We start from the raw sequence: 17,656 nt of genomic DNA on the forward strand, positions 1-17,656 counted from the left end.
TTTCGTTTGTTTTTTCGAGTTTCTTGCCAAATTTGTTGGATCTCCTTAGTGCGTTCTCTCTTTGCTTCGTTTTTTTTTTTATTTTCATGGTTTCTGAAATCAAGTTTTGAAATCGTTTTGAAGATAATGGAACTTCAGAAATACACTCAAACGGTTACAGAAATACACCCAAACGGTTACAGAAATACACTCAAAAAATTACAGAAATACACCAAAATGATTTAAGAAATACACCCAAAACTGAGGGAGACAGTATATTTCTTGAAATCTTTTAATGTTTTGCTGGTTATAGATGAGGCACATGGCAGAGACAATCTAGAAGAAAAACCTAGAAGAACAGTAAAACAGTATCTTGAATAATGTTTCTTCATTTTTTTCTGGTGATTTTTGATGGAGATTTGTATCTTTTCTTCTTGATTTCTTCTACTCTTCGCGAGGAGTTGGAACGTTTCTGTAGAATTGTAATTTGTTTCGAATGTCCCTTGAATCTTGACGGTTTGCATTTTGATTGAGGAAGAAGAAGAAGAGTGAACGTATTGTGGAAGGATGATTAAGGCGCGTGCGTTGGACGCTTGATTCTAAAAGAGTGGTGTGCGTATTTTTTTCTTGGACTTTGAACAACTTGTATAACTTATAAGCCAAAAAAACTTATATATGTAGAAGGCCTGTTATTTTATAGTGTGAATCAATTTTCTTTCCATTATATATTTCTATTTAATTTTTTGTTTTATTGAAATTAATAAATAAATTTTCTTCTTAATAAAAGAGATTCATTCTATATAATGAAAATTTATTTGAGATTTCTTTCTTCTTTTCCTCAAAGATTAGCCAGTGTTATTATTTGGTAAAGAATATTCACTAAGACTGAAGATCTAAAATATTTGTAGACTTTATTATTATTTTTTAGGATTATGTTATATACTAAAATTAGTCATTAAGGCTAGTCATTAATATAAAATACATATTAGAATATAAATATATATTAAAAATAAATTAAATCACACATATATTTATATACAAATATATTGGTGACTGATTTTAATAGTTAATTTTAATGTAAAAATAATATTTTGGTGAATTCTATCATACCCTCTCTAAAATAAAAAGTAAATTATCTCTTGTGATATATATATTGAATGTGTATAATATAAAGTTAATTTAATTGGTAAGTATTTAAAATTTTAATTAAGAAACCTTGAATTTAAGTTTATAAATAATAAAATATATTTTTATTAAAAATTTAATTTTAATATACTAATAATATAAAATAATTTACATAATTATTCATTTAAGTAGTAGATTTTAATTATTTGGTTAATATGATAATGCAAAAATCTAATTCTTTTGATAATTATACGTGATAATTAAATAGTATTTTAAGAAGTATATTTATGCACCAAAACTTTTTTACCATTAAATCAAAGTACTAAAACTCACATTTTTATTTTATATAATAGATACATAAAATTATATATATTTTTAATATAAAAATATTATTCGTATATCAAAATTACTCATTAAAATCAATCACCAATATAATTTAATTTATTTTTAATATATATTTATATTCTAAGATATATTTTATACTAATAATTAACTTTAATTTCTGATTTTAGTATTCGCATAGCATAATCGTTTTTAATAATACCTTAATTGATATATTTATATATAATAGCCACTTTCTCTTACCCAAGTAAGCAAACACATATTTTCTTTGTTTTTCTCTTGATTCGAGAAACATATCTTCGTCATGCTTTACGTGTGTTCCTAATAATCTGAATCAAGAATGGCGGAAATCGAAGTTCCTGAGTTGTTGCTGTGTCCCATCTCGCTTGAGATAATGAAGGACCCGGTGACAACCGTAACAGGGATAACATACGACAGAGAAAGCATAGAAGAATGGCTGCAGCAGAAATCTAATAAGAAGGATTGTATGTGTCCTGTTACAAAGCAACCATTGCCGACGGACTCTCATTTCTTGACTCCAAACCACACCCTCCGGAGGTTCATCCAAGCCTGGTGTTCAGCCAACGAATCCAACGGCGTCGATCGGATTCCCACCCCCAGGTCCCCTCTCGACAACTCCCAACTTCACAAACTCCTCACAGATCTTGATGCTCCTCGCACCTTTCAAACCTCATTGAACAAGATGCATGATCTAGCCACTCAGAGCCAGAGGAACCGCAACTTCATGGCTCAACAACGAGTACCCAAGGCCATGGTACAATTCATCACAACCACTTTCAAACAAGGTACTATGAAACCATTTATTCCAATATCGAAAATGTTTATAACCAAAGAAAATCAACCAAAAACAGCCATAACCTGTTGTTCCTGCCTGGTTGTGGCCGAGCTATATGTCTCCTTGGAGGGTTGAACGTCCGACCTTGTTGGAGAACTTCAATATGCCTCGACCACCAAGTGAAACAAGGGGGGGAGCACCTGCAAAAAGCACTCCGACGCTCAAGTCAGCTAAAGAGAATTATTTGAAGAGTTATTTTAGCTTAGAACGATGATCTACCTTTTCAATTTCAGCTGTTTCCTTTATAACTCGGAGATGATGGCCGTTTATTGACCGTTTCTGTGTAACCGATCATAGTGGTTTAATGCCATAAAGTCGGCAAAGTTAATGTGCCGATTAAAAAGGGATTCGCCGAGCTATAATTCGTAACCGACGTATAACGGTTGTATCACAGCCCCCAAGCTTAGCCTGTGTTTTAAATGAGGCAGGTTGAGCTTTTGAAATTAAATGGCCGAATTATAGCTCGGCGCAGGGATGGAGCCCCCAGTTCAACTTGACTCATTACTTTGTAACGTCAATTAATATTAGTTAAAAAAGTAACTGCTATGATGGTATAAATGAATGTCAACAGTTTTCAATGCAAGGCTCAAGTTCCTAAGTAGGCTTGGAACCGTTGGAAGTGGGTCTTGGATTGATGGCCATGATTACGGCTTGGAATTGAAAGGGTTTCATTAAATGAATGGGAAAAGGAAATTTTCTTTTCAGGTTCCGCTTACAGTTTGCTGTTTACACTTCATCTTCCTTCAAAAACAATGAGTAGAAGAGGTAAGTAACTGCATTTTCTTATTTGCTTCTTTCCTAATTTCTGTAAAGAAAAATGAGTGACAAAAAGGTGAAAGCTTTTCCTAAAGTAGAGGATGATGATTTGTATGAATGGGTAGATGATGATGTGAAGATAAGGGCTTCTCTGTTCTTTGACAGAGAGAGTTTCGAGGGTCTGAATATGTCTAAGATGGTCAGACCTGGTTTTCATATTGAGTTGTTGCCATGCAACCGTACGGATCGAATTTTTCATAGAAGTAAAGGTTTTGAAAACTTTTATATGTATAGCTGTGTGCTTGAGGAATTATCTGTAAAACTTCCTTTTACTAAGTTTGAATGCAATTTGTTAACCCAAATGAATTGCGCACCTTCTCAAGTTCATCCTAACGGATGGGCGTTCATTAAATGTTTTCAAATCCTAATGGAGTTTTTGGAGATTAAACCTGATTTGGAACTTTTTTTCTCCCTGTTTCAAGCAAAGGGTGTATGGAAAGGTCTCTGGATTAACTTGAATAGTACTCCTGGATTTTCTGTTTTCAAACTATATAAATCTTCTTTCAAAGATTTTAAGGAAATGTTCTTCAAGGTAAAGCCAGTAGATGAAGAATTTCCATTCTATTTAGATGAACATCTTGGGGAGAAGTTTCCCCTGTACTGGTGTTGTCAACCCAATCATATCCTAGGGCCTGAACTAATAACACCTCGGAATGAATGTATTATAAGTTTTTTGATGGAAATGGTTGACCGAGGTGGTTTAGTATCGGTGTCGGATTTGCTTCCTTGGGAAGAGGATAAAGCATCTGTTGTGCAATACCTTGGTGAGGCACTGTTTGCGCTACGTAAGTTGGGTTTGCTTATATTGTTTAATTGTTCTCAATAAGGTTGTGTTTCTTTTGTAGGCGGGAGGTTTCCTGGAGTTTCGGCTTCGAGCATGAGGGCCCGGTTTAAAATGAAAAATTTTGAAGGGTCTTCTTCAAACGCCGAGAAGGTAGAGGGTGAGGTTGAGGTTAACCAACCGGCACAGAAGAAAAAGGGTATTGTTTTTAAGAAGAGAAAATCTGAGGTGATTAATCTGGAGGAAGGGGAAAAAGCGGTACCGTTGAGTGAGTTATCGAATTTTACTGTTAAACAAGAAAAGCTGCATTCTTTCGAAGAAGAGGGTGATGGCTCGTCTGTGTGGGATAAAAAGTTCCCTTTCAATGTCTTGGCGGATGAGATTGTTCAATCTGCTCCCGACGTTGCTCGCATTGAGGAAGTTGGGGATGTTGGGATAGATCAATTCATGCAGGTCGGTTTTGTTTCATGTAATGATATATGTATATATTTTTTGAAAACTTCTAACTGATTTTCTGGTATTGGGCAGGTTCTAGGTTTTCGACTAGTTAGCATCGGGCGAAGTCAGGAAAAAAGGCATAAGATGATGCTGGGTAATAGTTTAGAGATAATTGAGCTGAAGGAGCAATTGAAGTCAAAGGAAATTGTTCTTACCGAGCTTAAAGAGGAGCTGTCAGTGTCAAAAGAAAAGCTGAAACTTGTGAAAGAGGATCATGAAAGGGCAGTAGAGTCTCTAGGAAAAAAGGTAAATGAACTGTCTACAATGAGCGACCAGATTATTGAGGTTACAGCAAAATTGAAACATATGGAGTCTAATCATGAAGCTGAGATCCTTGATGCTTTTGCCGAGGGTTTTGAACGTGCCGTTATTCAAGCGAAGTTCTTACATCCTGAAGAGGATTTTACCGCTTTGGATCCGAGCAAGGTGGTTCGGGATGGTCAGTTGGTTGATGATGAAGAAGTTGTGGAGGAAGAGGGTAATAATAATTTAGCCGATTAAGAAATGTTTGAAGTAATTAGTTTTATATTTTGTGATGTGTTGAGGGATGCTAATACTCTCATGAACACTGTGTGCTTTGATTAAAGTGTGTATGGCCCCTTTAGTGACTGTTATTTTGTTTGCTGACAATATATTTGAATAGTTTATTGTCATAGATTTTGCTTAGCTGATACCGTCATATGGGGTTTGATCATTATTAGGTGCTGAAAGATTGTCAGCTATTGATTTTGCGCACTTGAGTCTAATGCGACTTTTGTGTTGATAAGATACCGTTTGTGAATGGATAAGTATGTAACATAAGATTTTCATAAACAAAGTAAGTCGTAACAAGAAGATAAATATTGTTCTGACGCAGTACCTTTACATCTTGAATTTGGTAAGCTAGCCTCGTTAAAACCTCCTTGAGCAAAACCTAACTTTTAGGAAAAATCTCAAGGTAGGAAAAAGAGTGCCAGCATTCTGCATTGCTAACTATAGTATTGTTTCAAGGATTGAATATTCCAAGTGTTAGGTAGTACCGTGCTATCTAATTGTTCCAATCGATATGCTCCTTTTCCGAGCACTTGGTGAACACGGTAGGGGCCTTCCCATGTCGCTGCGAGTTTTCCATGAGTGGGTGGCCTTCGTGCTGCTTCGGTTTTCCTCAATACTAAGTCTCCGACGTGGAAGGATCTTGGCTTCACCCTTTTATTGTGGCGCTGACCTATTCGCTGTTGTAAGGCTTTATGGCGCACAGCCGCTACGGCTCGCACTTCCTCTAGTAAATCGAGCTCGGCTCGTCGAGCATGGTCATAATCCTCGGCTTGTGTCCTTAAGGAGCTCTGTGATATCTCAATGGGTATCATCGCTTCCGATCCGTATACCAAACGAAATGGTGTTTCTTTAGTTGCGGAGTGTGTTGATGTATTATAACCCCACAAAATCTCTGGGACAAGCTCGGCCCATAGTCCTTTAGCATCGTCGAGCTTTTTCCTTAAAGCTTGAAGGAGGACCTTGTTTGCAGCTTCAGCCTGGCCATTGGATTGAGGATGTTCTACTGAGGAGAAATGCTGCTTTATCTTTAAATTCTGTAAAAAAGTCTTAAAATTATGGTCGGTAAACTGGCGACCATTATCAGTTAAGATGTGACGAGGTATACCAAATCTGCAAATTATGTTTTTCCAGACAAATGATATCATTTGAGCCGATGTAATTTTAGCAAGTGGCTGAGCCTCAATCCATTTAGAAAAATAGTCAATTGCAACAATTAAATATTTTACCTGTCTTGGAGCTGTAGGGAAAGGTCCTAAAATATCCATCCCCCATTGATTAAATGGCCAGCTTACCGTTGAGTGATGCAAATCCTCGGCAGGGATGTTAATAATCGGGGCATGTTTTTGGCAATGGTCGCACGTTCGGACCTTTTGCTGACTGTCCTTCCATATGGTCGGCCAGTAAAAACCGGCACGAAGAATTTTTTGTGCTAGGCTCCTTGCTCCTGAATGCATTCCGCAAATACCTTCATGTACCTCAGCTAAGGCCAGGTCGGCCTCTGACCTGTCTAAGCATTTTAACAATGGTCGAGAATAGCCTCGCCTATACAATTTGTTATTCAGTAATGTAAAGAAAGATGCCTGTCTTTTGAACGTTTTTAGGTTCTGGAGGCCTTTTGGAAGCTCTCCACTTCTAAGATACTGAATATATGGGTCTTGCCAACTATCTTCATCGTCTATATGATAGATATTAAGTATATTTATGCTCGGCTCATGGAGGGTGGATTGTAAAAGTGAGGCAGTGTGTGACTGAGTGGTAGCTAGTTTGGATAATATGTCGGCCCTGTGATTTTGATCTCTCGCTATATGGTTAATTTCAACTTTTGAAAAACGATGCATGAGGTCTTTGACAATTGCTAAATATTTTGACAAAATTGGGTCTTTAGTTTGAAAACTCTGTTTTACTTGTTGAACAACTAAAAGAGAATCGCAATAAACTTGCAAATTGTCAATATGTAGTTCAATTGCTAACCTGAGCCCGGCGACTAGGGCTTCATACTCGGCTTGATTGTTGCTAGCCTTGAATGAGAATCGAAGAGAATGTTCAATAACAACTCCTTCCGTGTTTTCCAAAAGTATTCCTGCTCCAGACCCATGAGGGTTTGAAGCCCCATCAACAAATAATGTCCAGTCTGCAATATTCGTATCCGAGCTTGATCCTGTGAATTCGGCCACGAAATCTGCTAAGTACTGTGACTTGATAGATCCTCGTGGTTGATAATGGATGTCAAACTCGGAGAGTTCAATGGACCATTTTATCAACCGTCCTGCAAGCTCGGGCTTGGCGAGTATTTGTCGCAATGGTTGAGAAGTTCTAACATTGATAGTGTGGCTCTGAAAATATGGGCGTAGTCGTCTTGCCGAAAAAACTAGTGCATAGGCGAGCTTCTCTAATCTCGGATAGCGAAGCTCGGCATTCTGCAATGATTTACTCACGAAATACACCGGCCGTTGAGCACTCTTAGTTTCTGCAACAAGGACGGAACTAATTGCCATATCAGTAACTGACAAATATAAATATAACGGCTCGCCAACCTTGGGTTTCTGTAAAACAGGGGGTTCAGAAAGAAATTGCTTTAGACTGTTAAAGGCCATTTCACAGTTTTCATCCCATTGGAAAGTCGTATTTTTCTTTAAACATTGGAAAAAGCTGAAGGACTTGGATGCTAAACATGGTAGGAATCTGGATAGTGCTGCTAACCGCCCTGTTAATCGCTGAACCTCCTTGATGTTTGTGGGACTATTCATATCAAGGATTGCTTGACACTTCTCAGGATTAGCCTCAATTCCTCGGCTAGTAAGGATGAAGCCGAGGAATTTTCCTCCTCGAACACCAAAGGCACATTTCTCCGGATTGAGCCTCATGTTATAAGCTCGGATTTGGCCAAAAATTTCAGCAAGGTCTTCAATATGGGAGTGGCCGACCTTCGTCTTGGCGACCATGTCGTCCACATATACTTCAATGTTCCGACCTATTTGTTGTTCGAAGACTTTGTTCATCAGTCTTTGGTATGTTGCACCTGCATTCTTTAAGCCAAAAGGCATGACATTATAGCAATAATTACCATATTCAGTAATGAAGGCTGTTTTTTCTTGGTCTGATGGATGCATAAAGATCTGGTTATAACCAGAGTATGCATCCATGAAACTCAAGGTACCATAACCACAAGAGTTATCAACTAAAGTATCAATAGACGGCAAAGGGTAGGCGTCCTTAGGACATGCTTTATTAAGATCTGTAAAGTCGACGCACATGCGCCATTTACCGTTATTTTTCTTTACCATGACGACGTTGGCCAGCCAGGTTGTAAACCTGATTTCTCGGATGAAATTTGCATCAATGAGCTTTTTGGCTTCGGTCATAGATGCGAGCCTCTTCTCATTTCCAAGATTTCGTTTTTTCTGGGATATTGGTCGGGCGGCCGGGCTTAATGCCAATTTATGAGTAATGACAGATGGGTCAATGCCTGGCATGTCTCCTGATGTCCAAGCAAATAGATCAGTGTTTTCCCGCAGAAAATGGACGAGCTTTTCCCTTTCCTTGTCTTTTATGGAGGATCCTATGAAAGTAAACTTTGTCGGGTCATCTGTTAATATAAGCTTTGTTAGCTCCTCGTTTGGTGATGGACGATCTTGAAAATCGGCTCTGGGATCAAGCTCGGCCAGCGTTGGCTGTTCGGCACTGATGGAGTTTACACGCCGCTCGCAACTTCTCTTGATAGGCTTTAGGCTTGTATTATAACAATATCGGGCTTCTTGTAGGTCTCCATGGATTGTGGCGACAATATTATCCTGCACAGGGAACTTGACACACAGATGAACAGTGGATACAATTGCAGCAAATCTGTTTAAAAAAGGTCTTCCTAAGATAAGGTTGTAGGGACTAAAACAGTCAACAACAAGGTACTGGATATCATGTGTTTTAGATAAAGGCTGCTCACCAAGTGTGGTTTGTAACCACACTGAACCCATAACTGGAACTCGTTCTCCTGAAAATCCGACCAAGTCTCCTGCAGATGGTTGTAAAATGTTAGTACTTAGCTTCATTTTTTCAAATGTAGTAAAGAATAACACATCGGCGCTGCTGCCTGGGTCTAGCAGCACTTTCCGAACTATTAAGTCGCCCAATTGGATAGAGATGACAACGGGGTCATCCAAGTTGGTGTCCTGGCAACTAAAGTCGTTCTGGCAGAAGGTCATCTCTGGCACGTCTGGCATTGGCTGAGGATTGCTCGTGGTAGCTCCAAGTGCTAACATGGCCCTGTATGTACGTTTTCTAGCCGAACTTGTTTGTCCTCCTCCGGCATAACCGCCTGAGATGCAATTGATTATGCCTCTAGGTTGAGCAGGAGCCTTTTCTTTGTCCTTCGATGATGATGATGATGGTGGTGCAGGTGATGGATCTGAAGTCGGAATAGCTCTCTTCTGCATATGACCCGAGATGAATTTATCAAGGTGTCCCTGTCTTGCTAAGCGTTCTAACAGGTCTTTGGCGATCACACAATCGTCGGTTGTGTGACCATACTTCTGGTGGAATGTGCAGTACTTGCTTTTGTCGATGTTCTTCGGTTCAGGGTAACTGCCAGCTTTACGGGGGGGTTTAATCAATTTGGAGTTCAGAATCTCTTTAATAATATCGTCCCTCTTCGTATTAAACTGAGTATATGTCTCATAGCGGGGGGTGGGTCTGAAGTTCTTCTTACTGTCCCGAGGTCTGTCGTCGTCTTTAGTAGCCGACGACCTTTCAGCCTTCCGAGCTTGTCGAAGTTCTTCAATATCGATTTGCCCCTTCGCCTTCTCTCGAAACTCGGCTAACGTCTTTGGCTTGGATACTGCAATAGCTTCTTGAAATTTTCCTGGGCGGAGGCCGCTTTTGATGGCATGGAGATGTACTTCAGGATGAAGGTCGGGGATCCGCATGGCTATTTTTGTAAAACGGGTGATATAATCCTTCAGACTTTCTTGAGGGGCTTGCTTAACAGTCGTCAGGTAATCGGAATCATGTAAATATATTGCTGATGCCGCAAAATGATCTTCAAACTGTTTTGCTAACTCCTGGAAACGTGAAATGGAATCTGCAGGCAAAGAGCAAAACCAGTCAAGTGCAGGACCATCTAAAAAGGATGGAAAACAACGACATAAAATAGGATCAGATGCACCGTTAACGATCATGATAGATCGGAATTTTTTGATATGTTGCTTTGGATCTCCCAAACCATCATATGGAGTTAGAGTCGTTGGCAATGTGAATTGTCTAGGCAGTTGAAAGTTCATAATATCGGCCGTGAAAGGTCCTGCCGAGTTGTCAGGCTCATCCTCCTCGTCGTTGGGCGAGGTTTCATTGTTATGGGGATCTCCGCCATCATCATCTTGAGGGGTTTCCGAAACATGCGTTGGGTGGGATTGATGCTCATCATTGGTGTTTCGCCCGTGATGGGTGTCGTTGTGCTCAAGGCGGGCGTTGGCTATCTGCTGAATTTGTTGTTGCATTCTTTGATTTTCCTCCGCCATACGTTGATTTGCCTCAGCCATGCGTTGATTTGCCTGCTGAAGCTCGGTTACCATCCGAAGGAGCTCGGACGTAGAAGGGGGAGGCACATCAGCCATTAATGGATGTTAGGGTATTTTGGGGCCTAGAAAGAAAATTTTTCTATAACCTCGGCCCCACGGTGGGCGCCAAATGTTCCTGCCTGGTTGTGGCCGAGCTATATGTCTCCTTGGAGGGTTGAACGTCCGACCTTGTTGGAGAACTTCAATATGCCTCGACCACCAAGTGAAACAAGGGGGGGGAGCACCTGCAAAAAGCACTCCGACGCTCAAGTCAGCTAAAGAGAATTATTTGAAGAGTTATTTTAGCTTAGAACGATGATCTACCTTTTCAATTTCAGCTGTTTCCTTTATAACTCGGAGATGATGGCCGTTTATTGACCGTTTCTGTGTAACCGATCATAGTGGTTTAATGCCATAAAGTCGGCAAAGTTAATGTGCCGATTAAAAAGGGATTCGCCGAGCTATAATTCGTAACCGACGTATAACGGTTGTATCACCTGTCTTATTTAACATTTATTAATTGTTGCAACAATTAATAAATACTAAATAAAATAAGTTTAGGCTGTTTTTTTTGTCTCCCTAACATTACTCGATATTATATATTATCTATACACTAAAATTAATTATTATATATTATTATAAATATATATATTATTTAACTCATTTTTAATATATATTTTATATTTTAATATATATTTTGAGTGATTAATTTTAATAACTAATTTTTATATATACATAATATAATTAATTATAATATTTTTTTAAAATTTTAAATTAATATAAAAAAATTACATAAATAATTATATTTTTAATATCAGCAGCATCTTTTTACCAGTTTTATTTGAGTTCATTCTGATATTGTAATGTCTGAATAATTAGGCAAAACCAGCGGCGTTGAAGAAGCTCTGAGAATTCTTCGCTTACTATGGAGGAGCACTTCATCATCATCATCATCGTCATCCTCGCCAACTGGCGGCGGCGGCGGCACAAACATGAAGCCCCTGGTAGGTGAAACCTTGGACTTCATCAAATCGTTGACTTGGATTCTTCAACTCCCAATAATCGACAATGACCTTAACATGGTTAACGAAGCAATGCAAATTCTAAAGCTGACCATCGAAATCACCGATTCAACGCTCTTGGGAAGCTTAAACCACGAGTTCTTCAAACAAATCGTGAGCACCATGACGAGACTAAGCAAATCATCATCATCAATTCACCAAAATGCCCTCAAATCCGCGTTACACGTGCTCATAGAAACATGCCCCTTAGGAAGAAACAGAACGAAGATCGTGGAATCCGGTGCAGTTGGCGAACTCATCGAACTGTCCATCGATAAACCAACGGAGAAGAACCTAACGGAGCTTATATTCAAGCTGTTGGGTCAACTGTGCTCGTGTGCAGAAGGGAGAGAAGAGTTTTTGAAGCACCCGGCCGGAATCGCTGTTGTTTCGAAGAGGACGCTGAGGGTATCGGCAGCGACTGATGATCGAGCCCTTCATGTGTTATGGCTGATTTCAAAGTTTTCAGCTACGAATGAGGTGGTTCGAGAGATGCTGAGGGTTGGTGCTGTGTCAAAGCTATGCATGGTGATGCAAGCAGATTGTGCTTCTTATTTGAAACAAAAGGCAACAGATATTCTTAGGTTTCATGCAAAGGCTTGGAATAATTCTCCTTGTATTCAAGTCTATTTGTTAACTAGACACCCAAGATGATCATCTTCAATTAATCATTGCTAGAATGCTAAAACCCTTTTTTATAATTTAGTATCTTCTAGATTATAATTAATTAGTAGTATTAAGGGCGAACATATTTTATGATTTGTAACTATCAATTAGTCATCGTTAATGTTTTTAATAGTCTAAAATTATATCTAATAATATAGAATTACACATTTTTTCATGTTAAAAGTTTTAAGTATCTTGTTGCATCATACAGGATAATGGAGAGATTGAACAGGATGTAAATCATAAGATCCAAGCAGGTTGGTCAAAATGGCGGAGTGCATCTGGTTTTATATGCGACAAAAAAGTGCCTTTAAAACTTAAAGGTAAATTCTATCGCACCGCTATAAGACCGGCTATGCTGTATGGTACGGAGTGTTGGGCGGCTAAAGGGGAGCACGAATATAAGCTGAGTGTGGCAGAGATGAAGATGTTGAGATGGATGAGTGGTCATACGCGATTGGATAAAATAAGGAATGAAGATATAAGGGAGAGAGTTGGAGTAGCACCCATTGTGAAAAAGATGGTTGAATCGCGTCTCAGGTGGTTTGCACATGTGAGAAGAAGACCGATAGAACATCCAGTCAGGAGGGTGGATGAGATGGAAGATGGATAAATGGCGAAAGGTAGAGGAAGACCTAAGAAAATCATCCATGAGGTGGTCAAACGAGATCTACATGTAAACGATCTCTCTGTAGACATGATACATGACAGAGCACAATAGCATCGTTTGATTCATGTAGCCGACACCACTTAATGGGACAAGGCTTTGTTATTGTTTATACTAGTTCATGATATTTTTCATAAATTTTTTTATTTTACTGATTCGATTACTGATTTAGATTTCAAATCTTATTGGGAAGTGAGTTTTTTTCTTTTTAAAATCAATTAATTTAATTTTAAAATTAGACTTCTGATCGTTTTAATTAATTTATTAATTTATTCTTTATTTTTTATACAAAAACTTCTCATATATAGATTTGAATTATATATATATGTTTTTAAAATATATTTTATTATACAAATTAAAAAAAAAACGTAAATTTATAAGAATCGAAGCCAAAACATATTAATTAGATTGTAAAATGCTTATTATCTTAAATATAATCTCAAATAATATATTTTAATTATATATTCAATAAATAAAAGGGTAGAATTAATGTATCTTTTAATATATTAGTTCTATTCAATCTCCTATTACATATGTCACATAATAACATATTAACATGTCATGCATTTTCTTGATTTTGTTATAAAATTGGAAATTCAGTATTTATATTAATCATGGTTTTTTCACAACAATCCAGTAACGGAGCCGCTCTTTTATTCTTGTGGGAAAATTTGCTTCGTGATGAAGATGCCAAGTAAATTAATTAAAAACATTTGAAGACTTGGACGTTTCTACTTGGGAAGTGAATATACATACAGAATTTAAGAGTAACTTATTAATTGTGGTGTAAGAAAAAGTGTGGTTGCTTGGAAGATTGAAGATTCATCTGAGAGTTAAACACCTTTAACCCGACTCAATCGTTGCCTCAACAAATTTGAATTGAATGCCATTTTTATCCACAACAGAAGTTTCAGGCTCAAATTAAAGCCAAATGATTATTGTGAATTTCATCAAATTGAATGTTTCTTTAGTCGACTTGTGTGAAAAAGTTAAGTCCTGTCTGTGTCATATGTGGTGCGTTATTGTAGTTTGTTTGAAAATTGAATTGTTGCAGCAGAAATTATAACTATTAGCTGCTACTCTACCCTCTAGCGGCGATTATTGATTTAGTCGATGCCCAACATACGCAACCATTGTTTTCTACACATCAAATATTGATATTATATCTCGAAGCTTAATTGAGACTTTTCTTGTTCAAATATAGTGTATTATTATTTGAATTATCTGGAAACAAAGCAAGTTCTTCTTGGGCTGCTAATTATTATTATTATTATTATTATTATTATTATTATTATTATTATTTCTCAATCTTATACGGGTGTTATTTGATCTTTGACCATCAGTATCGTAGTCAAAATAAACTTTAATTTGAGTTAGTAGTTGTCTTGAAGCTCACACTTTTGACGCCTTTGGATAATGACTACTCAGTACTCGCATGATTATTTCTCATAAACATTCCTAGTCAAGCTTAAAACAGTCCTATGTTGAGTGTTTTTTACTCCGTAGTAGGTAAGGGTGTTAAAAAAATTTTAACCAAACTATTTCGTATTAAAACCATTTTATATAAATTATAACTTTAATCTTTTGTTTTTTTCTTTTTGGTTTGGGAGATAGAAGGTATCTGATAATCCGTTCGAACCAAATTAAACCAATTGAATTGGTTATGGAATCAACAGATAATAACGTAACGATTTTGAGGGTACGAAATCCAAATTAATTTATGGACTATATATTAATTAAATAAAAAAATTAAAATATATATATGCCTTTTAATGATTTTGAGTTTTTCTCTATTACATTTTTTTATTTAGCTTTTAATGTATTTGGTGTTTAAGATATTTGGATTTTAATGTGTTTAGTTTTTAATATATTTGGTGTTTAATATATTTGGATTATTTCTATTGATTTTACATGTTTATTGTACTTACAGAATTTTTAAGATAAAAATTTCGTTTTTTTATTATCAATTTCTGTTTTATCGAGTACCCAATTACTCGAATCGAACCAATTCATTGTTAATCAATTTGGTTTATTTTAAGTACATACAAAAAAAAAACATAAATTCAAACCAAATCAAACCAATTACAATTCAATTGGTTCGATTCTAATTTCATTATAAACCCTAACCAATTCGACTAGTGCTCATGCCTATTCTAACTATTGAATGGGTCCCTCGTAGGCACCAACTATTAGGGAATTCGGATTAGATGGGCCTATAGAACCCACCAAACCCCCCATAGCAACCATAGTCTGGGCTTTATTCAACATTCAACTTTTAGATCAATAATAGGGGTTATTGGCATTGTCCTACAATAGATGATTGTCAATACTTTGGTAAAACCCATTTATGAAACAATGTCTCAAAAAAAAAAGAAGAAAGAAATAAGCGATATTTAATTATTTATACGAAGAAAAATAAATTACGGAGGAAAGAAAGTGTATAAAAAGGTAGGGAGGAAAGAAGTTGAGTATAATAGTATATTGTTATTTTACATAGATATGCGAACAGAAAATGGAAAGGAAAATAATAAAAGATGGATTCATTTCCTCGTGTTTTTGGATAAAAAGGTTATAGAAAAAGAAGAGATAATAATTTAATATAATTTATCTGCCCTTATTCTGTAAGAAAACACTTTTGCTATCTATAATTTTACATTTATATAAAAAAATTAATGGAAACAAGAAATCATAATTTCTTAAGTTTATCCATTAAAATAGTATATATGTAGGAACATGAAAAATCACGAAGTCGTTAATTTGTAGTTCATACTGCATAGAAGTATGAGAACAATGTTGTGCAAAAAATTGATAATTATAAATCTTTTTTCCCTTGATATAACAAGATAGAATAGTTTCATCAGTCCTATAGTCAAGAAAAATGAAAGTTATGAACTAAAATAGAGATTAATTAGATGGTCATGGATACGATGATAACAAAGGTAGAGGAATACATGTTGAATTCTTCCAAATCAGAGAATGCAACTTGAGAATCTCTTTAGCTCTCTCTTTGGTCTTCAAAGCGCTATCAACTTGAAGCACCAAACACAGCTTGTTAACGGCTCCTACCTGCATCATCTCTTGAACTACTCTCCCGCTTCCACAGAACCTACAAACCGACGCTAATATCCTAACTCCTCTGTCACTCGCGGCGCGTGAAACTCTCAATATTTTCTTCGAAACCACGGCGATTCCCGCGCCGTGCTTCACCAACTCCGCGCGCCCTTCCGCGCAACCGCAAAGCTGATCCAACGCCATTAACGCCAGCTCACACGTTCTTCTTTCCGTCGAATCAAGAAGCACTTCCACGAGCACGGACACCGCGCCGGCTTCCACCGCTTTGATTCTGTTTCTTCCCCATGGACAGAGCTCAACCACCAGCTTCAATGCCGCCTTATGAGCCTGCTGCGATATACGATCGCGTATCACTCTCGTGATTTCAAACAGCATTTCGGTTTTCGCGCTGATTAACTGGATCGGATTTGAAACCGCAAATGCCGATTTCAAAAGAAGTGTTGCGTACGCTCTTGATTGGCAGCTCCCACGCTTCAACGCTTGCAGCAACGATTCAAGAAACTGAAGGCACTCGTTGTTGATTAGCTTCTTGATCTGATTTTCCGAGAGATCAAGATGAAACAAGATCTCAATCGCAGCTTCAGTTAGATCTCGTTCTTCTTCTTCGGCGCGATTGTTGTTCTTCATCATGATTGTAGCTAAGAACTCTATTGCACCTGAAGACTCGAAACAGCTCTTGTTCCTTTCAAAGAACGCCATGGATCTGAGTGTTGCGAGGCAATTCTCCTTAGTCTCCGGGAATCGCTTCGCTTCGGAGATCAGTTTGGCGATGTGAGACGATGCGTCCATGGACGGTTTTGGAGTAGGGATACGCTCGACTCCGAGAGAGGCGTTTACGGTGCACCATGATTGGATGAGCCTTCGTAGGGTGTGGTTTGGAGTAAGAATAAGATCAAGATCTGTGTGTTGTATTAGGGACTGTTTGGTAACCGGGCATGATTCGTTTTTGCATGAGAATAACCATTTCTCTATGTTCTCTCTGTCGTAAGTGATACCGCTGCAAACGGTTACAGGGTCTCTCATGAGTTGAAGGGATATTGGGCAGAGAAAATGTGCAGGAACCTCAATTTCATTATCCATGGAGATTGACACAACTATCCAAATTTGATGATGTAGCTGTAGTGTATTAGAGACACATTATCTTTATACAAAGTTGGTGCAAACGATAAAGTCAATACACGGAAATTCAGAGGGGCGATTTAATTCATAATAATAAATTAAGGGTTTCGGAAGCAGTAATTAATAATAAATAAATTAAATTAAATTAGAGTGTAGATTAGTGGTAAGGTACTTATTTATTTAAGGAGCTAACGTCGGTGTTGATGATGATAGATGCAAATTGGATAATTGCAGATGGGCAAGGTTTTGACTTGCAATATTATGAACAAATAAAAGTACTAATATGTCTGATGTCTGCGAGGACCTTAATGCTTTCATGGCTGGTACCGACAACTTGTAACGGAGGCTCATGCATTGTGTTGTGATTTATTGGATGCTTCTCACGCCTTTCTTGGCTGCTTCCATTAATGCCTTCTTTCATTCTTTACTCACGGCGAGTTTAATATTAATCATTGTTACGGCTCTAAAGTTTGGTGATTAATTTTAGGTGAAACTAACGGCTCTCAGGTATCAACTTCACGTGAAGTCAACTTTATCTGAATTTTTATCTTAATTTTATCAAAAAATATTAAAAAATTAATATTTATTTTA

The 17,656-nt window shown here is 37.4% G+C and overlaps 2 protein-coding genes across 4 annotated transcripts; one reads left to right on the top strand and one right to left on the bottom strand.

Annotated features, from left to right (window-relative positions):
- Nucleotides 1-1,694: 1,694 nt before the first annotated feature.
- LOC112772143 (E3 ubiquitin-protein ligase PUB23) lies at nt 1,695-12,242 on the top strand. Of its 3 annotated transcripts, none has more exons than XM_025817028.2 (3): nt 1,695-2,252; nt 3,964-4,352; nt 4,428-5,252. In XM_025817028.2, the coding sequence occupies exons 1-3, from the start codon at nt 1,787-1,789 to the stop codon at nt 4,896-4,898; spliced, it is 1,326 nt and encodes a 441-aa protein (XP_025672813.1). In that variant the 5' UTR covers nt 1,695-1,786; the 3' UTR covers nt 4,899-5,252. The 3 variants fall into 3 exon arrangements, with proteins under 3 accessions (XP_025672813.1, XP_025672814.1, XP_025672812.1); XM_025817027.2 differs by having other exon boundaries at nt 1,696-3,882; XM_025817029.3 differs by lacking the exons at nt 3,964-4,352; nt 4,428-5,252 and adding an exon at nt 11,360-12,242.
- A 3,425-nt stretch (nt 12,243-15,667) lies between these two features.
- LOC112772758 (E3 ubiquitin-protein ligase PUB23) lies at nt 15,668-17,340 on the bottom strand. Its single transcript, XM_025817756.3, has one exon. The coding sequence runs from the start codon at nt 17,024-17,026 to the stop codon at nt 15,791-15,793; it is 1,236 nt and encodes a 411-aa protein (XP_025673541.1). The 5' UTR covers nt 17,027-17,340; the 3' UTR covers nt 15,668-15,790.
- Nucleotides 17,341-17,656: the final 316 nt, after the last annotated feature.

The sequence above is a fragment of the Arachis hypogaea genome, chromosome 18 (assembly GCF_003086295.3).
Source record: "Arachis hypogaea cultivar Tifrunner chromosome 18, arahy.Tifrunner.gnm2.J5K5, whole genome shotgun sequence".
NCBI lineage: Eukaryota > Viridiplantae > Streptophyta > Magnoliopsida > Fabales > Fabaceae > Arachis > Arachis hypogaea.

Coding starts and splice junctions, on each gene's coding strand:
- LOC112772143 (XM_025817027.2), top strand. CDS start 3,120: ATGAGTGACAAAAAGGTGAAAGCTTTTCCTAAAGTAGAGGATGATGAT. Junction 3,883..3,963: donor ATCTGTTGTGCAATACCTTG/GTGAGGCACTGT, acceptor TTTCTTTTGTAG/GCGGGAGGTTTCCTGGAGTT. Junction 4,353..4,427: donor GGATAGATCAATTCATGCAG/GTCGGTTTTGTT, acceptor GGTATTGGGCAG/GTTCTAGGTTTTCGACTAGT.
- LOC112772758 (XM_025817756.3), bottom strand. CDS start 17,026: ATGGATAATGAAATTGAGGTTCCTGCACATTTTCTCTGCCCAATATCC.